The 23,028-nt window shown below is 38.9% G+C and overlaps 1 protein-coding gene across 9 annotated transcripts in view; it reads left to right on the plus strand.

Annotated features, from left to right (window-relative positions):
• EPHA6 (EPH receptor A6) overlaps positions 1-23,028 on the plus strand; it is a 381,012-nt gene that overhangs the window by 326,026 nt on the left and 31,958 nt on the right. For all 9 annotated transcript variants that reach the window (XR_005258586.1, XM_038150645.1, XM_038150636.1 and 6 more), the window contains one exon: positions 5,610-5,819. Coding sequence is in view for 8 of the 9 variants with exons in the window: in XM_038150645.1 (XP_038006573.1) it covers positions 5,610-5,819 (210 nt within the window). In the remaining variant the exon portion in view is untranslated. The remainder of the gene's footprint in view (positions 1-5,609; positions 5,820-23,028) is intronic.

Below are 23,028 nucleotides of genomic sequence, written 5' to 3' on the forward strand. Positions count from 1 at the left end.
GACTACCAGAATGGTTTCCTGCTCAGTGTCCAAGGTGTGCTGAAGAGACAGAGATATTTAGGGTTGAAAGTTGCTCCAGTCTTCCCAGTTTTGTGAATCTCAGAGCTGTAAAAGGAAGGGATGCATTTACCTGGGGTAATCACAGCACCACCTTGCTTTCTTCATTGTTACTATTTGCTGTTGTAATTCTTCTCTTCCTGCTCAAAACTGGTGCTGATGGATTTCCATTCACTTCAGAAAATTAAAATACTTGAGGAAAAAGGCTAGATTTATATGCAGGCAAGCATAGTAAGTGAAAATGCTGCCAGACTTTTTTTTTTTTTCTTTTTAAGAGTCTATAAGAAATAAGCTTAATTGCCTTAGAGCACCAGGTGCAGCAGACAGCAAATGAAACCCTGGAATTCAGCTTTAATCCCTCAAGGCTGGCCTAGCAGAGGCTAAGATAAGTGTTACTAGACAGAGAAAATATTGTGATATATTGCTGTTTCTTGCAGTAATCGTTATGAAGTTATTCTCAGAGCAGCTTTGCCATCACACTCACCCTTTTTTCAGCTACAGTTTAGATGCTGTGGCAGACACATTTAGCAAGTTTAGGGGGAAAGCGAGAGAAGACAAAAATGAATACTTGCAGCAGATTCTGTGAAACAGTGTTGTAAAGTGTGTGTTGTATATCCATCTAACATGGCCTCACTAGACAGAGTAGGCTGTGGGGGGAAAAAAGCCAGATGGCCTTTCCTAAGTTTAATGGTTCTTGTTATTATTTATCTGCATTCAGAGAGGCAAAAAACACTGGAGCTCATAACTAATATTCTTTCTTTTTGCTTTCCCACGCAGCATTCATGTGCACTTTAATTTATTGGAGGCACGTTCCTTTCCTGGCAGAATAAAGGTGGCATTTTGCTTTCAAAAATCAGTCTGTGCACTGATTTTTGGAGGAAAGAGGAAATGTGCACTGGGAATCTAGAAACTGCTGATATTTTTTTTCTTTTTTTTTTACACTGAAATCAGATTGAGCAATTAGAAAGTGAATTTGAAAGACTGCATTACCTTAATAGTGAAATAGTAAGCAGCATGCATTTAAGTGACCTAAGATTGCACTGAGAAGGTGTGTCACTGATGCTACAGAGCCAGTGTTTGTTCTCAAGAAATGTTTTACCCTCCTAAAAGGATGTATAAAACAGCATTTCTGATGCTGCTGTGAGAATTTAGTTTAGAAATGCTGGGCATTTTTAATATGCAGATATTTGTACTTATACATTAAATACTGTAGATATTCTTAGTACCTAGCAAAAAGAAATTTTTTACAAATGGTCTTGTATTTGAAGGGAAAAAGAATTTGAAAGGTGATGTGGACTCTCTCAGTGTGCTCTTTATGAATTTGTCAAGAATGAAAAATCAGAAGATCAGAACAGAGCCTGTGTCTTTTAAATGAAGGGATTTTGAATGTCTTTTAGAAGAGAGGAAAAAAGAAGCCAAGAAATTACAGGCCAGTCAGCTTAATGTCAACTGCTGTAAGATTTCTGGAACAAATTATCAAACTAAGTATAAGCATCTTGAAGATAACAGAGAGATAAGTGTGAGCCAACATGGATTTGTCAAGAACTAATTCTGTCAAACAGATCTGGTTTCCTTTTGTAGCAGGGCTCCGGCTTTGAGAAGCAGTTGATCTCGTAAACTTTGGCTTCAGTAAGGCTTTAAAACTCTCTCTAAAACATGAGATACTTGTGAGCAGCCAGAGAAATATGATTTTCGTGAAATTTCTGCTACATCCTGTGTGGAGGGAATGGAATTTGGATGGAAGGAATATGGGGTAGGGCTGTTCTGCACTCTGTGTAGGATCACTCATTAGCATTTAAAGTGAACTAAAGTAATTAGAAATTGGATTAATGGAATCCATTAATAATAATTAAGTCTGCATGGAGCTCTGTCAACAGTTGAATGAAGAAGAAATTATCAGCTGACCTCATTTAGTACCAAAAATATAAACTTCAGTGTGACACATGTGATGGTTTGAAGCATGAGTTACACTTCCAAGAAATACCAAGCTGCAACTTGGATTTTGGAAGATTTATCTTGAGAAAGTTCTACCATTTACTTTGCACAGTAAAACTGTAACAATAAATGCATATCAAAAACTGCATCTTTCACCCAGTGACCAATAGGAAGTGTCAGTGGTGGATATGATCTAAGTTAGACAAAGACACACCATTTTCAGTGCTGTTCTCCATCTAAAATGGGATCTAAATAATCTGCAGTAAAATTTTTAGACCTGTAGTAAATCCTGCACAGAGGATAAAGGCCTAAAAGTGAAGCGGAGGGCAAAATGCAATGAGAGAAACTCTGGATATCCTAGTTCCTCCCTACAGTAACAACTTCTTCAGCAGCCCATTATAAGTTAGTGCTCTTGAAAGGTCTGTAACATGAGGAGAATATTTCACTTACATGAGGTTCTTAAAAGCAAACTGTAGCTGAATAAAAATTAATTTTTCAGGGCATTTTTAAGGACTGCGTGAATGCAAGAGCAACTACTCAGATATTGCATCTATACCCAGCTGTTGAGAAAAGTTTATTTAGAAAAGCCATCAAAGCTTGATTAAAATTTAATGGGATGAGAGGATAAATGTGGTGAGTCCACTGAGGTCTGAATTGCTGCCAGTATTGATTAACACCCTTAACAGCCCAGTGGGAATCCTATCAAAAACATATTTCAAATCTATGCTGTGGGAATCAGAATAAAGCCCTGGGTAACAACCACGCTATCAGTCAGATGAGTGTTTTATTTCCCTATATGCCATGTGAAAGAAACAAGATAGTGGAAAGTTGCCAAAGGATTGTACCTGAGGGCTTGAAAAATGCTGAAAATACGAGGTCAGATTCTACCTGCTATAATTTCATCAACCTAGCTGAATTTTCAAAAGGTTAAATATAGCTCATAGTCTGTATCTCAATCAGCTTATATCAAAAAATGTTTGATGTATTGAATGATAAGTTTATAGATTGTAAGGGGATACAGCTGGCATGGAAACTGATGTAAAAGTGATTACAAAGAGACTTGATTGAGAAAAGACATTCTGCTGACAGTAAAAATGTAGTTAGTCCAACTGGAAGGCTGGCAGTGAGAAAATATAAAACCAAGCATGAGAAAAGAGAGAGGAGAACAGATGCAGTAGAGGATTCTGAGAAATATACAGAGGGAGAAGGAGGACAGAATAAAATTGCAGCTGGTACGTTAGCAGGTCTGTCATTTCTTTAACAGTGAAGATAAGAAGGTTAACTTTTTGTGTCAAAGCAGAATCCCAAAAAAATTTGAAAGAAGGATGGAGGGAATGGCAAAAGCATGAGATTGTTTTAAACTCAGGCATTACATCTATACTGGTAAGGCAAGTACTGAGACTTGGAAAGAGCAGACAAAAGGTTACATTTTATGAAAAATCAGCCAAGCATGGCCTAGATTTGAAAGAGCAGAAATTAAAAAAGGAAGGAATGAATGCTTGCAGTCCAAGAAGACAAAAGGTTAAGGGAAGTGCTGCAGATGACTCTGAGGTTTGTTGAAAAAATTGAGCTGTTAAGGAGGAGGTAAAATCTAGAGGTTTGAGGGGTTGGTTTAGTTTGATGCTTTGTTGTGGGGGTAGAGGGGGGCTTGAATTGTCATTCTGCAAAAATCAGATGCTGGCACTTTGTTCCAAATCCTAATTCTAGCGTTAGCTGAAAAAAGTAATCCGTACATGGCAAGTGTGAAGAGTACTAACTGTTGGCAACCAGCTTTCTAATTTTTTAATCAATTGAACAATTATAATTATTAAATAAAAGACAAACCCAGAAATCCCATGTGGCCTCATCACAAAAACATTGGCTAAAATTCCTGTCCTTCCTTTACAGGAAGCAGCTTAAAGTAGTTAACAATATAATCTCTTGTCCCTCTTTGCTTAATTGCTGGACGGAATTAGATTATTGAAAACATCTGTCCCTGGTACTTTAGGACTCATAGAAGTTGTGTCTTGAGCCTCAGCTGAGTGCAGAACTATGTGCTCATCTATGGCCTTGATGGTGACGAGGGAGGGTGTCTCTACTTGGGGAGAGCTGTCTCTACTTCAGTGTGGAGATTTTAGAAACAGAAGAGCTTTACTGCCCTGACATAAGACACTGACACATTCAAGGGGAAAAAAATTGCTCTAAGTCAGTTGTAAATAGCTGGTTTCAAATAAGTGTCATTAAACATCCTTTCTGGGGAGGTGACTGTGGTGTTTGGCACTGCTCCTTCAGTAGAAATGTTGCTGGGAAGAATAATAAGGCAGTGAGGTCATCTAGCTGACAAGGTGTGTTGGTGTCTTTCTTTTACCATTTTCTTTCTGATTTTTGTTGTTGTCTTTAAATGACTAGCTGGATGTAGGCCCCAAATCATTGAATCATTATGGGAATGCTGAAATACTTTGCTGACCAGGGATAAAGCTAAGCATAGCAAAGCCTGTTATTTTGCTGAATCTAATAAATTTGCTGAATTTCCTGTAAGTTTCTTCCCTATAAAAATCATCTTCCTTAAATGCATGAGCTAAGCAATAGAAGTGTCCTGAATGCTGATCAGAACTTGTTATTTGTCTGCAGCCTAATGCTAAAAGTGAAAGAGAAGATGGAAAGTTAACTTGTTTGCAGGAATTGTTTTTGTTTGGCTGTTCCTGAGAACATAAAAAGCCTTGGGTCACTGAATAATCCATGAGAAGCTAAACGTTTGCCAGCTGAGGTCACAAAAATACTCCTGCAAGCAGTCTGCTGGGAATGGTAGATAGGGCAGGTCTAAACAAGGCAGAGAGCCTGCAATCACATTTCTGTGCAGCTCCCCACTGCCACATAACTCAGGAGCTGTCTGAAGCAGGACAGAGAAGTGTTAACTTTGATGATGCTGCAGATGGAGAGACTGAGGCCCAGCAAGGCTGCCCAGCTGGGCAAGCACAGTTAATGCCATAACTCTTATTTACAGTAGATTTCAGGTGTCAAGCAGTTTAATACATTCATGGGTCTGAGCGTAACCTTAATCTGCCAGGAAAATGTTGGCAAAGCTGAATTCCTGAATTCCACCCCATCTGATGTACTGTTCAGAGATTAGGTGTTAGGTGCAAAAGCAGAATGAGCTAAAGCCCCAAACTTTTTTCAAATTATTTTTGGATTTTTTTTTAACAAACAAACCCTCCCCAAAAAAATACCATGAAAGTGAGGTAACAGCAGTACCTCAATGCAGACAATCAAGGCTGAGACAATAAAAAGAGGGTTCTTTGTTTCCTGAGACCATAGGTGAAGAAATTTGTGTCCTTTCTCATTCTTGTACTAAAAATAGTGTTGGGGGAAGGTGTTCATAGTAACCAAGTATGAAAGCAATTAAATGTTGTCAGTAGGAAGACTGTGAAATGTGTGAAAATGTGGAGGAAAGGGGGATAAGATGCACAACGAGAGATGTGATGGGATGCACTGCCAAGCAACTTAAGTCCTTGAAAAAACAAGCTTGCAAGTGGGCAGCTTTGCTGGACGGGTGACAGAAGTGTTTTAAATAAAAGCTGTGGTTGATCTCACTGGGATGAAACAAATGGGAAGTAGCTGAGCTGTTTCTCCCCTTGCAGAAGCACGACGGGCACTTCACAGTGATCCAGCTGGTGGGAATGCTGCGGGGCATTGCCTCTGGCATGAAGTACCTGTCGGACATGGGCTACGTGCACCGGGACCTGGCGGCGCGCAACATCCTGGTCAACAGCAACCTCATGTGCAAGGTCTCCGATTTTGGCTTGTCACGGGTGCTGGAGGACGACCCCGAAGCTGCCTACACCACAAGTGTGAGTTTCTTATCTAATTTGAGCAGCTGATTGCCTGGTGCATCTTCTATTCCAGGTCCAGATTTGTCTGTGCCACAGGAAAAGCAGTTGGAATTGGCTTTGTTCCCTTCTCAGCCATGTGATTCAGCAAACATACTGGCAGTGCTAAGGGAAGTTGTTTTGATTTTTGGCTAAGGGATGTGGTAATAAACTTTGGCAAAAGTTTATTTTAAGCAAATGTGCAAGTATAAGTGGGAGACTGTGGGGGTTCCCAGTTGTGGGTTTCTCTGGGTCTGGATTGAAGGCACTTAAGATGGTAGTTTCATGTTCAGACTCAGGTGTTTATTATTTCTTATCAATAAAACAGTCTCCCTACTGTGAGCTGGACAACTTTTCATTAGAAGGCTTAGAATGGCTAACAATCTCTTGTAACAAGGCCTTTTGAGACTAAACTGTCCAATTAAGAACTGACACCTAGATTATTTTCCCTTTTAACCCAATAACTGACCCCAAAGAGCCCCGATGCGGACTTTTCTGCCCAATTACAAAATGCCACCCAAACCCATGAAGAAGAAGGAAGAGGAAGCATGAAGAAGAAACCCAGGATGACACCCTGTGCCCTCCATCTTGCTTCCATCCATGACATACTAAAAATCCTAAAATCTACATTTCTCACCAATTGATACACCTACACTACTCTCTAGAATCTATTTCACACTTTTGTGGATTCTAGTCTCTCTTGAAGTCTAGGAAACTTTCTCCATGAATGAGGGTCAAAGCCAGTGCTCCCCTGGGGGTCAGGACACCTCAGAGCAGACAAAGAAATATTCCCAGTACCCTGGGTTTCCACAGGAGACCTTTTTCATTCTTTGTGGTTTTGTTGGCTGTGGAAGCTCTTTTCCCGTGTTGTTTCCTCTTCCGGCAATTTGTGTTCATTTACAAGGATATGTTTGTAAAAGAGAGATGGGAGAGGAGAGAATCTTACCAGCTTCACTGTTGGAAGCACACTGCCAGTGCAAGCCTTGCCTTCATAAATTAGACTTTAAATTTTATTTCACTGAAGTTTATCTTCTAGCAGGACATGTAGGACCTTTGCAAGGTTTAGGTGTCAGTTTACTAATACTTAATTCCTTATGTGATGCAAATAAACTGGAAAATGGGATTTGGGTGAGGGGGGTTGGTGTGGGTATTTTTGGTTTATGGTGATGTAGGGGGGGTCCAGTGAAGGAAAAAACTCTTGAACTTGAAGAAGACAAAAGACAAGTCCCAATACACCATTTTTTCTCATACCAGACTACATTTCAGATGCAGTTATTATCACAACAGTTTTTGAGTAACTTTCATCTCTATCATTTAAACTAAAACTATTTCAGAGGCAGAGTGCGTTCTCATTACTACTCTCACAAAATGTGCAGAATTTTTATATTCCCATGGTAGGGCACAGTGACAGAATTGTAATAGAGAAGATAAATGAACATTAAATAATTTATTTTACCTTTTTTTTTCTATTCCACTTTAAAAAGTGATGTATGGCCAAAATAAGGAACTCATCTAATTTCTCTGTACTGCAGTAAGTGTTGTGATGCATCTACTGAATTCAATTAAGATACTGTAATGGGATTTTAGATCTTATATATTTATATATGTAGACTATATATTTACTTTTAGTTTAGGCCTAAAATAGAGGTGTTCTGATAATTTTGCTCGAACTTCCGTTTCTTAGAGGTTCTATACAGAACTGCAAGCTGACTTAGAGGAAAACAAGTCACTTTACAAAGTTTTCTATTGGTTTTAAAATGCTAGCTGTGGGGGAAAAGACCCCAGATTTTACTTTATAGCAGCAAATTTCCTTCATTTTGTTCTCAAAACCTGTTTTGCTTCACCCTGCTTCTTAGTAAGAGGCTTGAAGGGGAAGATAGACATGGCTGCAGCTGAGCAGGTTCTCACATGAGGGCTGAGGCTGGCTAATGGCCCATGTGAGGAGCTCAGCTGGCACCCAGTGCCCCAGTGACAGGAGTCAAGTGACAGTCTCAGCTCTGAGCCTGGGCTAATGGGCACAGCTGGTGCCAGGCACTGGGAATGGCCAGGCAGCCCCTCTCCCAGTGAGCTACAGGGAAGATACCAAATGAGAATTGGAGGCTTGCAGCTATTATTTATCCTGTAATTTTCTGCTGGATACCAACACAGAACAATTAGTTTCACAGAGCAGTTAGTGCCTGTCCTGGTCATCAAGGCTAGAGCTGCTTTTAATCAGGAAGTGCTATGCTGTGAAAAAAACAAACAGAGCCATGACATATTCCTTTTTTCCTTTATCTGTGGTGAAGGACTTCCTTGAAATTTGGAACAGGCTTTTTTGAAATGCTCCCTGTTTTTCTTTTCATCCAGCTGCTTAACATGAGAGCCTGGTATGGGTGTAGAACTCAGAAGTGCCTCAGAGCCACTGCTCCACCCTGGCAAGGCTGCAGCCAGGTGCTGAGCTACCAAATGCTGCTGAGCAGGTACCTAGAGCATGTCTAGCAGGAGGGGATGTCACAGAGGCTGATAGCAGTGGCAGATCCCTGTGGCAGCCAGGCATCCAAGGTGAATCTGTTTTGACCATGAACCCCACAAAGAAGATCAAAAAGCATTGAAACTAAGGTGGGAAAATGCTGTGTACATTATGACATGAACAAAAAACTTTGTAAATGGGAAGAGTTCAAAGCAACAGAGTCAAATATAAGGGAAATGGAAAGCATTTCAAATCACTTATTCCTTCACCTCCAGCTTTCCTGTCCTTGCAAGTGGATCCTCACACACTGACTGTTTTAGTCATTGTGGCAGAGCCTGCCCAGTTCTTCCTGTCACCTGTGGTACTTGGGAAGTGTCCTTCCCTCATTCCTAAGGGCAGACTGACAGCTGCAGTCCATCTTCTGTGTCACACTCACTCTGTATGAACTGGGGACAGCCAGGTTTCTGTGGGATGCTCTTGCCTTCCATGGGCTCCATCCTTGAGGTCATGTTCCCCTTGAGCAAGTGCGGCAGATTTCTCTGTAGTAACACCAAGCAGGAAGTCAAAAACCCTGTCAGTTTTTAAAAGGACTCAGCACAGCTCTGACCAAAATAAGGTGGGGACACAAAGAAGGAAAGATTTGTCACAGTGGCTGTGGAGGACTCAGGGAAGCTTTCATGGTACCAGAAGGGTCAAGAAGCCCACATTGGGTGCCAAATCCTCCTTCAGCTTTCACTGCCCATCATTTTGGCAATGACCTTTATCTCCCTCATGAACATCTTCCCAACAGCAGGCCTTGTGTATTCCTGGAGGATTTTATAGCAGCTCTTTAGTTCCATACTGTGATTTCAATGTGTGAAAGTTAAACCCTCAGTGTTCTCTCAAAGATTCTGCTGAGTTTATAATTCATGTTTCCTCTCCACAGAGATTTTTATTGATAACATCCCCGTAACTGTAAGAAATCCACAGAGTAGGTCTGCATATTGAATAGTGATATTTTTAGCCTCACATCTTCATGTACAGCACTGTCAGTGCTCTTGCATCTCTGTTTTTAGATAGACTGTGTTAGATGTTGTAGATTCATTTAGTTTAAAACATGGTCAGGGTTCACATGTATTTTAAAAGTAACCACATGGCCTCAGAACAACTCTTTACATACAGCAAAATACTTATAATCAGAACAGAATTTGTGGCACTACTGCAAAAAGGACTAAACTGATGTTTCTTTTACACGTAACACCTTAATAGTCTGCATTAAATCTGATTTTTAGCAAGACAAAAAGCTGCTACAAACAGCTTTCAAACAGGAATTATATGATAAAGAAATGTATTCTAGATTTCTTTTATCAGCTTTATTTCTGAATGCATTCTGAATTCATTCATTCAGCTTTACCATATGAAATATTTTCTTCTTTCCACAATAGTAGTTAGAGAATATTGATTTATTGCATTGTATTTCCTGAATCACTTTGTAAACTTTATGGGTCTGATTTTGCTCAAGCCAGTTGGGTGAAATAACCCATCTAGGAAGATTTCAGACTTATTAGATTCATTAGAGGAGCAAAGATTGATGCCAGTAATCTTTATAAATACTAGCAAGTAGCAAAACTCTGAGGGGATTGGGATGAGACATTCCTATTTTTTGACTTTGTTATGTACTTTCCACATTACAAGACACTTTTGGATTTCCCTGAGTGGTACACAAGTAAAAGGTTTGGGGAGAGAAGGTTTAATCTGCTGAAAAGTAAAACAAGGTGCAAATGTTTTTCCAATTAATTTGGGATGTTAGCAATAGTTTCTGAACAAACTCTGTGCTATTGCAAGCATATTGCCTAGGTATTTACTTTAGAGTTAGAATTAATCATGGACCGTAAATTGGTTATTGGCAACCACTGAGAAAAAGAAGCTGCAAAGGTCTGCATTAACCATTTTTTTAAAAACTCATTGGTGACCTAAGGTGGAGCATAAATGGTGTCAACTCTGTAACTCCTTGTGTGACACAACGTGAAGGGTCTGGAGCACCAGTCTGATGAGGAGGGGCTGAGGGGCTCATCCTGGAGAAAAGGAGGCTCAGGGGGAACCTTACTGTTCTCTACAATCCCTGAAAGGAGCCAGGTGGGGATCAGCCTGTGCTCCTGGTAATGAGTGACAGGATGAGAGGAAACATCAAGTTGCTCCAGGGGAGGTTTAGAATGGATGTTAGAAAAATAAAATATCCTTCCAAGGCTACTATGTGAGATTCTAATATTATTTGCCAGACTAGAGCTACAGACCTCAATGGGATCCCAAAGGGGCTGTCTTTGGATAGGTCACTTGTTGCCATCCAGCCTCATCAGGATTCTTGTGCTCTTGGGTGGGAATCCAGCTGCTTCTGGCAGTCCCCAGATACTGCAAGTCCCTGCTCTTAACTGGGCACCACCCTGCTGAGGACAAAGGTTTGCTTTTAACTGCAGTGTAACAGTAGGAATTATTCTGCTGGGACTCTGGCATTTTTTGAAGTAGAGAGTAAATATCTCAGAATGTGGGCAGGAAGCAAGTTCACAAGAGCTGTGCTGATGGGCCCAGTTGTGAGAATTGCAGTAACTGGATGTAAAGTGTGTGATGGGATTTGTGTCCACTGGTGGTGAGATGAGCCACCTACCTATGAGTGCCAGCTTCACCTGGATCCATTCCCTGCTCTCAGAGGATGCCTGGGGCTGGACACTCTGCATGTGTCCTCTTCAAGCCTCTGTCATCTGCTGTGGTGACCTGGGCAGAGCATCCTCAAGGACAAGTGGCCAACAGGTGAAGGAGTAGCCAAAGGAAGAGTGTCTTGGAAAAAAAGACTTTTTGCCTTTTGGGCTGTACCAGTGTGAGGTGAAATGACTTTCAATTAGTAGCTGTGTGTTTAAAAGTAACAGAAATCCCAAACTGAGCCATTCAGTGCAGGGTGTGGTGCTTGCTATTTATTTTATTTATTTTTGTTGTTTGTAGCAGCCCCTGAAGATGAAACTATGTCTGTGACTAAATGTAAATGTTTGGAAACAATAATTTTCAAAATCTCTCTTCAGCTTTTATCCAGCTGTGATCCCAAGTTCATCTAAGAGTTTTTCTGGTTTATTTAACCCTCCTTAAATTTAGTAATAGAAACAAACAGGCTAGAAAAGATCACAACAAAGGCAGACCCTTAGGAGGGAGGTCCCAGGACAGGAGTGAAACATAAATGTAAAATTAAACTCTCTCCATATTTTGTCAAACTGTGTATTTCTGTGAGTACTCACTTCCACAGTCATTTGAGTTTTGAGAATGCATACAAAAAAGCATGCAAATTTGCATTTAGATGTGCAGAAATTTAAAAGGAGCTTAATGGTCGAATTCAATTATAAAGCTTAATCTCATCCCTGCTTTTTTCTTCCACACCACTCCAAGTAGGAACACCAAATATGGATTTGACAGAGAAATACAGTTGTAAGTTTGCATTTCACTTTTTCATTCCCAAAATTATGATGTTAATGAATTCAATACAAGTTTGTCCTAAGATTTTGGCTGTAAAAAAGGTCGTATTTTATACTTCATTCCTAATGTGGCTTTCAAAGCAACATCAATCACTCATTGTAATCCGATTTAATTTCAAATTAGAAGAATATATTGCAGTGTAATCAATATAAAGGATGCTGCCTTTAAAGACTTGCAAGCTCTGCCTTTCTTTTAGCTTGGATTTCAGCTTTTTGTCTCTCTGGCTCCTCCTCTCATTTTCATGTTAACAAAATAGAGTTTTGAACTTTACATGTATGTGCTTCTGCTGTTTCTCTGTTTGACTCTCTGAACATTTCTCAGTGGTTTTATTTACAAATGTTTCATAGGACTGAGAATTAACTACTTACTGTAGATCTGTAGCGCTGGTGCTCTTGGGTATCTTTGCATCTTAGGAGATACTTGATGAATCTGTTTGTGGCATTTAATTCTGAAGGTGGTTGCAGTTTTTCCCCTCATAGAGAGTCACAGGTGTCAAATCTGTCTTTGGTGTAAGATTCAAAACTTGCCAGTATTCTATCCATACAAAGAGGCAATGTTATATCTCTGAGCAAATCTTAAGTAGCTGTGCAAGGACAGAGGAGGTTGAAAAATTCAATGCACTCGCAAATAATTTCTGAAGTAAGAGTTAAAAGAGGATTATGAATCTCAGAAAGCTACAGGTGGTGATTTGAAAAGACATGGGGCTGACCACGGCACCAGAGTTACTCATCTCTCAGCTGGGCATGAAAACCTTGAAAAATTATCTGTGCACACTGTTCTCCTTGGAAACCAGCCCCATAAATGTAAGCAGTACACTTCTATGTGTCTGTATACATGCACTGCATACTATGAGCAGTCATTTTGTTGTTAATTCCTTCTACTGCTAATAGTTTGGGTTTTTTTTAAGCTAACAATTTTCAGAATATTAATCTAATTTCAGACACAGCTGGGATTTGATTGCATGCATTTATAATTTTTAATGAGAACTGCCATTTTCAAACTACAATTGAAGAAGCTACTGTAAACATGCAGAACATGCTTATACATTTTTAGTGAGATCTTTATTCACTCAGAACAATACTGTCCACACTTAGGATTAAAAAAGTAGGTGTACTGGCATAAAACCAAAGTTACTGCTCTGTTGCTAATTCTGTGAATGAATGTAATCTTGAATGCCTGTTTTGTTTATTGCAAATGAAGGATCACAGTTCACCTAGGATTTTAGTATTCATTGTATTGACCAATGTGCAGTAAATCATAAAATACCTTTCCTTGTGCTGTAACACACCTGCACTATGCGCAGCTCCTGATATACTGTTTAATGAGCTTCAAGGCAGTCCATTACGGTCAAAGCAGTTGCTTTCAGTAGCATGTCAGCTGACAGTAATTCCCATAGGTTATGGTATTTTGATCTATAGAACAAGCAGGACAATCTCCTGAAAAAGCCTTGAAAAAGAATATAGCTTATTCATGTAGGTTTTTGGGTTTTTTTTTTCTCGTTAAAAACTACTGGTACCTTTCAAAGATGAGTTAAGAAACTATTAAAAAAATTGTTTACTGTGTGCTTACAAGAGGTAAGTAATTCACTGGGAAAAGAAAACCATTCAGCTCCAGTGAGCCAAACAGCTCAGCTCTAACTCCTTTATTTAGTTATTGCTAGGTAAAAGGAAATAAGACCTGGATGATTTTCCGTTTTCATTTGTTGTACCACTCTCAATGGGAATTTATGAGCCACATTAAATACCACTGTAAAAAGTAACTACTCTGCATACAGGCATATAAAACTGGGTTGAAAATTTGAAGCACTTGGCTTCACCAGGCTTTTGTAAAGCTTCATAATTAAATCTTGACATATTACACAGCAGGATGTGTTTTGTCCATGAGTATAATTAAAAGAATTCTTGACTCTAGTAAAAAAAAAACACCTAAAAACCAAAACCAACCACCTGTTGAACTTGGTTATTTAAAATCAGTCAGTTGTTTAGGTGTATATTTCAAAGCTGAAGTTGAAGGAGCTTGGAGAGGTGGAGACTCATCCTGTGTCTTCAGCTGCTGTAGGTCATTTACAGTTCTGTCTCATTTCCCCTGCTGTGCTGTGTGTTGCACTGAGCTGGCTGTGTCAGCTGGACAGCAAAGAGTTATGACCCTGGAAGAAATGGAAAATTCTCAGCAGTGCTGCTAGATTGTGATGAAAGCCTGTTTATTTTTCAGAGTTGGGAATTCCTGTGTGCTAAAGATCTGACATATGGTTGCACTGTTTTTTAAGGGGTGGAGGGTTTTCAGACTGGTTCCTGAGGAATTACCCTGCATTGTATTTGCATGTGACTGGCTAGGCCCATGTTTCTTAATGACTGTCATAAATTTGAAATTTATCAAATGAGAAAGGCAATAAAATTTCAGAAACACTATTTATGTTCATGTTCCATGAAAATAAATGGTAACACAGAAAACAAATTCTGTTAATTTAGCAAGGACTTGACCCTAATTGATTTTAGCCTGGAATTCTGATATCCAGTCTTCAAAACACAAGTCTAGGGAAAACCAATATTCCTTTTCTTTTTTCACTTATGTGAAGAGAGCAAATGGGGACTTTTTAGAGACAAATATCAGCATTATGGATATGCTGAGTCACCATGTGGATGTGGTACTTAGGGATGTGTTGTAGTGATGAACACAGTGGTGATGGAGTAATGAGTCGACTTGATGAACTTAGAGGTGTTTTCCAAACTAAATAATTCTATGATCCTGCCTGCTTCTCTGGGTAATATTGTACATCTGGGAGGGTTTAGGATACATTAACGATGGAAGAGTTCACAGATAACAAAGGACTGCTGATTGCTGTTGTGTCAAGATTTTGGTATTCACTTAAGCTAGAAGAAGGAAGTAAAAAAAAAAAAAAGCACGTCTCACATGCTATGAATTTTTCTGCTCACTTTGATACTAATATTTCTCCAGTACATGATATCAAAGTTGTTGTAAATAGGATTCTGTAATTACAGAAGGAGGTTTCTGAAGCAAGGTAGACACGTGTTAAACTTAGTCTACTTTCATATTTCTGTAATAGAAATGGTAACTTGGGAATAAGACTGGCCTAGTTATTCACCTAAATTAATCCCCGGTGAAATCAACCCAGAGGAATTTCCACTGACCATGTAGGAATTTTGATTTGCCCTAAATCAAAAGGATAACTACAGAAAGAAGCTTTTCACTGTTGCTTGTTTGCTTACAAGAATGAAAGCTAGATTATCTTCAGTCATACACAAGCCCTTGAGAATCTCCTTTGTGCACTTTCCTAATCAATCACATTTTCAAAACTTTCCAATGGTAAACTTTTAGTTCCTTGCCTTCTTCTTTAGTCTTGCTCTTTGGCAGACTTTCAGGATAGCAGCTTCTTGCCCAGCTGTGAGTTCTTCCCTTCTTTATAAGGGGGGGTTGGGAGGGGAGGATGATTCACAGTTTGTGGTTTCTGATTTTCCCTTTAAGCAGAATGTCACAGGAATATTGCAGCACGGTGCTCGTCTGGCTCAAAAACGTGTTAGATTGGTGTGACTCTGGTAATTTAGGTCAGACATCACAGTCTTTGCTCAGTCCTCACTCAGGCAAAACTCCTGTTGAGGCCAATGGGAGTTTTGCCTGACTAAGCACTGTGGGATTTTGCCCTTAGTATCTAAAATATTTGATCTGTTTCTTGCGCTTTTGGAAGTGCTCTAGAGGCAAATCTGGTATCTTGTCCTTGACTGCCTCACTGTGGCTGTATCCTCCTCAGCCCAAAGGCTCACAGATTCTTTTGCCTCCCAATAGTAAGCATCTCTTCATTAACAGAATATTAAAAAGAACTGCACAACTTCATATTTATTATATTTAAAATAATTCCAAAATCTATGTGCAGTAACTCTGTGTATTAGTGCATGAAAAGGAAACTATATTTTTGTATTCTGGACTCCTTGTTTCACTTTTTTCTGCTCTAGAGCTGTGGAATTTTGTTTTCAGTTCTGTGGGCTTGAGGGGGGAAAGAATTTTTATTCTTAAGAAATCTCATGGCTTTTTGTTGTCTCCTATAAAATATTTCACAGGTTCATATCACTGCATGTTTCATATAAGGTTTTTGGTTCACAGTTCAAATGTCAGAAATTCATTCAGTGAGGACCGGGGTCAGTTTTGTGGAGTAAAACATTTGGCAAACTGAGTCATTAAAAAACTCAAATTCACTACTACCTCAAAATAGTTGTTTTTGCAAGGCATTAGATGAACATGCTTAACTGCCCTCACAAAGAAATGTGTGGCATTTGGATATAAAGAAGGATATATATAAAGACTTGAACCCACATGGAAGATCTAATTTTCTTCTTAGTAATGTCACCATGCTTAATGTTATGATTTTTCATTATTTTACTAAAATTAGCTGAAGTGCATTTTGAGTTGAGACTTATCATCCTCCCCCATAACACCACATCACTGATTGTGCTTTCATTTCTGCCCTGATTTCTATCTGCCTCTGTCATCACTCTCAGTGCATTATCTATTAGTGCTTCCTCTGTTTCCTCTTTTCATTGCACCTTGTTTTATATCAGACCCTCTGGAGCTGGAACTATCACTTTTTTTTTTCCATCAGGCACTCCGCTTTTCATTTAAATTCCCTCTTGAAGATCTATATCTGAGGGTTTACTACAAACCCTTTTGAATAAAAATGCAGTCACCCTACTCTTTGTTTAAAAAAAAAAGCTCTAGGGTAAATCTCATCATAAATGTGTTGCACATCTCCTTAGAAACTTGCTTATCCTTACTCAGGCTGAATGACTCCCAAATCTTCAGAACTTCTCCTGAAATAAATACTCCTAAATGTGGATATGGTGTTATCCAGCATGAACAATTACCTTGAGCTCTTTCTCCCACTGTAGCTGTCGCAGCCTGTACAAAAGAACACTTGGTGAACAACCAGTTGTAGCCTAAGAAAAACATGCTAGAACCATTTCTCCAAAATGAGGAAGCTGGGAACAATTATAAAATATTTGCCTCTCTCTACACAATCTACCTTAAATTCATCACTATAACACACAGAGTGAACTCCAAGAAAGTATTAATTTCATGCCCAAATCCTGCAAGTCAACCACCACACTTAGCCATTCCTTTTATTTCAGCCTCTTTAGCAATGTCATGATTATAGATTAATTTATTTTATTTTTAAACACAGAGAGGCTTTTCAGTGCTGATACACTCCTAGAATTACAGGAGCAGCACTATTGATTAAATATGTAGGCAGACACACTGTTCAGAGTAATTTTTTTCCTGGAGAAGCATGGGATGTCCACCAGCCTGGCCCTGGTTTCATTCTCTGCCAGTGAATAAGCCTTGCACAATCATTGTAGTGTCCCTTTTGTATTATGCTTAATGTACTTAAAGACATTTCTCTGAATTGATCACTGAATTTTCAACAGACTAGTAATGAAATTGTTGGCTTAGTGAAAGTACCTAAGGTGAAGAGACTCGCTTCAGCTTTTTCTCTAACAAGCTAGAATAATTAATTCAAGTTGCCAAATAATGTATTCAGCAACATCTTTAAGAAAATCTTCTTGATATAAAGTTTAATTTGGTCTTTGTTCCCTTGGTCTGATTTTTGATATAATTTTTTCAGGAATAGCTCTCTGCCTAATCTTTTCCTTATAAGTTTAGTATAGTTCATTACAGGAGTGAAGTAATTTCAATGTGTTTTAAAAGTAAACAGCTCCTGTGCTGGGGCTGTGGTTTACTCAGGATACTTTTCAAATGTGCAGATGCTGATTAGGGATGAAAATGTATTCCCAGAAGCTGAGAGAGCTGGTGTGTGTCTGTCTTGAGTAACAATGATTCAGTTGTGTTGTTCTAAATGAAAAGAATACATCATATATTGGTCTAGATTTACTCAGTAAACATTTGGAGTTGTTTAAAGGGGAGGAAGTCAATAGAGCACCCTACAAATCATCCAGGGGAGTCAAGGATCCCTATTCCAGCATCTCTAATTAACACTGTGTAATTACACACATTTAATTATTTTATTCATTCTTTGTGCTCAACCGTGTAGCCTTAAAATTTTGTTTTGCACAGTTTCCAGTTTAATATCTCACGTGCAACATATTCCTATAGCCAGCTCTTCTGGGTAAGAATGGAAGCAGGATTGCCACAGTCCGCCTTGGCTTTAGGATCAGAGATGGGCATTGAATTGCCAGGTTAAACTGGGGCTTTATTCCATGTGCTAATTGAAATAACTCTTGGCTTTCTTTTGTACTTGCACTAGGGTAAGTCAGCAGCATTTCTGCTCATGTTTTTGTAGTGAGTCTGGCCTTGTGCATTTGCCTGTCTGCTTCTCAAGATTTCATCTCTGCCCCTTGTTCCTCTGTGCTGGAAACAGGCTGATGCTGGCTATTGCCACTGAAACAGGAAGGCATGCTTTGTACCATATAAATGGATTATTTCTTGTGAGCAATAACTTTCTTGGACTAGGCTCTTTTTTTTTTTTTTTTTTCTATCAGAAAGATTGAAAAACTTTCTCGGATTCCTTTAGTCTCTTGATCAAATTCTGGTTTTTTTTCATGGTGCAGCAATGTCACAATAAAAGCAGGTATAGAAAAAAGGGAGCAAATACAAAGATACACCTAACAGCTGTGACTAACAAAAGGAATATATTTCATTGCATAGTATTTCTTCTGAAATTTGCTCAGTTTATAGAATAAAAGGAAAAAAAATCCACACCACAATACATTGTAAATTATTCAATGAAACGAATGCACACTGTGTGTGCAGATTTTCTTTTCAGTCTTTTTTAAATGAGAGCTGCCAAAAGTTCATGAAACTGTCATGCTCAAAAATTGTTTAGCAGATCTGCTACACTCTTCTTGAAAGAAATATGCTGGGATCCATAGCTTCAGTATTTGCTGAGGTTTAAATATTTTTTTTTCTTTCCAATTGCATATAGAACATTTGGCCTCTGTCAGAAATAGGACCTTAAATAACATGTGCTTCTTAGTTAGGAGAGAACAGTGAGGGGGCTTGTACATATTTTTGGCAACAACCAATTCCACAGAATTGTAATACCCTATTGGTATGTGTAGGTGACAGAATCATCTTAAGGGTCATTTTGACATGCAGAAGATACCAGGTTTCATGGTTAAACATTTTAATTTCAGCAGGGCTTTAAGTCCCTATTGGAAATTGAGGAGAAAAGGCTTGTGACAGGACCCTGAGTCAGCCAGAACTTTGGGCAAAAAAAAGCAGATCTTGCTTGAAGGTTAGGCTTAGTCAGGTACTTTATGAATTGTGCCTTCTCATCTCTAGGAAGTTATTCCTCTCCTCTCTGAGGTTTGGCTGCCAGATCATCACAAACTTCTTGAGGCTATCTCTTGCCTGCTACATCTTCCCTTCTCCTGTGTCCCTCCCTGAGCAGAGTCAGTGGCAGCCCAAGCAAAGGGCCCTCAGAAGTAAAGCTGGAGGAAACCTGGAGCCTCCCCCAGGGCCTTCACCTAAAAACCCAAAGAAAAATGAAAATATCCATCATACAGGATTGCTGCCTTTTTCCTGTTCTAAAAAGGCCTATTATTGCTCCATCTCCTGGCTGGATGACTGACATAACAAGTAGCAAAAAGTATTTGATTTGACTAATGTCAGCTGTACATGATCAGATGTTCTTTGCTAATCTCTGCAGTAAAATAGAAATATCTAAAGCTCATACAAAATTTTAAGTAAAGATTGATGTGGCATGCCAAAGATTCATCAAAATAGAGATGACTACCTCAGGCTCTGAAAGTTCTGTCCAGAAGGTTTGTTCCATTAAGAGAAATAGCTGTTTCATTGCTAGCTTCAATTTGTGTGCAAATTTAATTACAGCAGACACACAGGCTGGGCCCCACAAACTGCTGGCATCTCATTTGTCAGAATGGGTGATTTTATTCTGAGTTATCTTTCTTTGGGAAGCATCAGCTGCTGGAGTGATCATGGCACTGAAATACTGGTGCTTTTCACAAAAAACCTTAAAGACGTGTCTCTTAAAAATTCCCTCTTAAAGTACTTGTTCAAAATACAAAATACAAACTCAAAATACAGTGAACATTTTCCAGTGGGGCTGTAATTTTTTTCATGGGAGATTAGTCTGGCACAGGCATTTATAAGGAACCTGCCTCTCTACACCAAATTTCTTACACTCCTGCTAGAGAGATGTACCCTACTGCTAGAGAGATGTGTACTTTGATAGATTTTTTTTTTATGGTAAAAAATCTATTTTTCATAGCTAATATGCACACAACTCTTGCTGCTGGCTGTGCAACACCAGTTTTATAGCCCATGCGAACAGCACCTCCCAGCTGCTCAGCGTTCCTGCAGGTCTCATTGGCATCACACACTTCTATTTGCAGTTGCTGTGTTGCTGACATCTCCATAGACCAAGCTGTTCATTGCTCATGAGCAATTCCTTCATGTAGGCACATGTGTTGTTTTCTTTATGTCAGAGTCCTTCAAAATACCAATTCCCAGTTTTCTGTCTTACTGAGGTTTTATAGGCCAGTATCTTTCAGGAGCACAACAGAAGCTGGTGAGACCCCATGAGGATTCTGGGAGGGTTATTCATGCACTTATGAGCCATCACATTTCTACCCAGCTGCTAAATGTAATTTCACAGTTTTTCCTACTTCTATCTGCCTTGTTGTTTGTAAGAAAATATGTATCTTGTCACAAAAGGGAATACAATAAACAAATCTTCAAAGAAGGAAATCTTCTGGGATGAGGCATGAAAATCACATGGATTTTTTTTCCCTTTTCCCTAACTTTGCCTCTTTCACTTTTGCTTCCTGCTTTGTGTCAGCTTATCAAAAGTACAGAGTAGGTGAGGGGACTTAGCTTATCTTGCTGCTTACTTATCCAGGGTCATGACAGTGTGGATAAAGCAAACTACAATGTTTATCCTAGAAATGGACCAAATGCTGTGTGTTCATTGAAACATCTGTGAGTTTGGCTCGATGACAAGTCCCAGAGCAACACAAGAAACCCAACATTTTCCTCCTGCAGTTTAATAGTGCTGATGCGTGTTTAATCAAATTAATGGTAAGAGGAATAAGACTTAATAGAAAACACACACCACAAAAAAAAAAAAACCTCAAAACAAATCCAAGCCTAAAATATGAAACTGAATTTCCATTATGAAAGTTAGCATGCAAGCTGAATAACAGAAAAAGAAAAATTAAGAAAATTGAACAGATTGTGTGATCTTAGAGCTTGAATACCATTCTGCTGGTTTTGTAGTGTTTACAAAATCAGAGGTAGGAGATCAACACTGCTGTACTTTGGGGTATACAACACAGTGTTGCACTGAGGAAAAGGTTTCATTTATTATAGTGAGTATGATTCATTATTTAACAGCCTAGAGGTTTATATGTGTTTCTGTGGCTTCATAACTTCAGCAGCATTTTTCCATTGCATGTGGAATATAATGCAGAACTGGTAAGCATTATAAAGAATGTTCCAAGGTAGAATTGTTAGAGGTAATACCTTTTTTTGAGTCACACAGTTTATCCTTTCCTGGTTAGGTGCATACTGAGAATAATTGTGCTTTTCCATACCAAATTAGTACTTTGCCTATACCTACTTCATTCTTTAAAGTCTGTATGTGGGTTTTTTACTGAAGTGAAAACACTGCAAAGGAGAAAGGTGTCTACATAAGCATTCAGAGCAGTTGACCATTATTTTGTTCTATAAGTAAAAAATCTATCATAAGTCACATGTGAGATGAAGGCACAGCTCAGGAACCCAGCAACTGCATAAGCTGAAACTTTGTTTCAGAGATTCGTCTCTTCTACCGTGATGTTTTACCCATATAAATCATTTACAGCCTGGTTTCAGTGACAATGAGCATTCAGAAATCCAGTTATCGCCAGTGGGAGTTGCAGGTATTCAGAACATTTGATGGTCCTCAACTTTTGTCTCTGTTTCTCCCACTGTGAAATGGAGACAGCAGCTTCTTCAGAGGGTTGCCATGAGAGTAGTTAGTTGGGAGCTGTAAAAGATGCTGAGGAGCAAAATGGCTGAGCAGTGTTACTGCACCATTTTCCTGTTTAATCATTTCAGCAAAATCACCTCTTGTTTTTGGAAATACACATAAAATATGAAGCATGAAAAACAACTGCAGATTTGGTTACAGTGCTTGAAAAAATCATTATTGGTCAGCATACCTGAAAAAAAGACTTTTATAGGCTTTTAGGGAATTGTGAAGACAATTGAGCAACAAAACAAAAACAAGATTGTTTATCTGACTTGAGGCGCATTTGCTGTGATTATCATGAATCTAAAGAAGGCAGTTTCAACACTGAGCTTTTCAACCCTCAAGTGCCAAAATAAACAAAATTATTTAAGTGTACTCATGCTTATTTTTGCTATACATTTTTAATGAAGCAGCAATTGTCTGTATTCCACTGCTGAAAATCTTATACAACTGAAAGATTTTGAGGCACTAAAAAAGATCAAATGTGCAATAAAATGCTATGGCATTAGTCCATGGAAACACTGTCCATATTGCAAAAAGCAATACACATGAAAAAAGATTGTTCATTGCTTTCATTAACTATTTTGTGATTGGGGATGGAGGGCATTACTTTGTTGTGGTTTGTTTTGTTTTTTTTTTTAAATTAAGCTGAGTTATGCCGAAAGTGCAGCCTAATCTACCTTTCACTGGTAAGAAGAATACATGCCCCAGAGCTACTGATGCTGTAGTCATGGGGAGAGTCTCAGAGAGTATTCCAGAAGGTGTGTAAGTTTAAGGATAGAGGACTGATCTGTATCAATTTCCCAGAGCACATTCTTAAGGCTGTAATTAGTCAGCTCTCTGGTACCTGGAATAAATCAAGTAATGTTCTGGAAGTTGCTGATAAAGAATGGTGGCTTCTTTCCAGTGTTGTTTTTGGTGGTGTTAAATCACTGGACACTGAGTTCACCTGAAGGTTTTTCATCCTGATAGAGCTGTTTTACTGGGTGAAAGTATGATCCCCATCCTCTGAAAGATTCAAGTTCTTCCTTCAGCTCTTTCACTGGATTTTCACTGGTTGTTGGGAGTTCCTAAGAATGACCACCAGGCTGCTCCAGGAATTTCCAGTCTATACCAAAAACAAGCAACTGAGGAATGCATTTGTTGTAAAATACACCCTACTTTGCTGTGAGTGTGAAAATAAGTATCATCTTGATTAGCATTCTGGGTTGGTTTCTTTTCAAGTGATACAGATTTTGAAGATAAGG

This window comes from Motacilla alba, chromosome 1 (assembly GCF_015832195.1).
Source record: "Motacilla alba alba isolate MOTALB_02 chromosome 1, Motacilla_alba_V1.0_pri, whole genome shotgun sequence".
Classification (NCBI taxonomy): domain Eukaryota; kingdom Metazoa; phylum Chordata; class Aves; order Passeriformes; family Motacillidae; genus Motacilla; species Motacilla alba.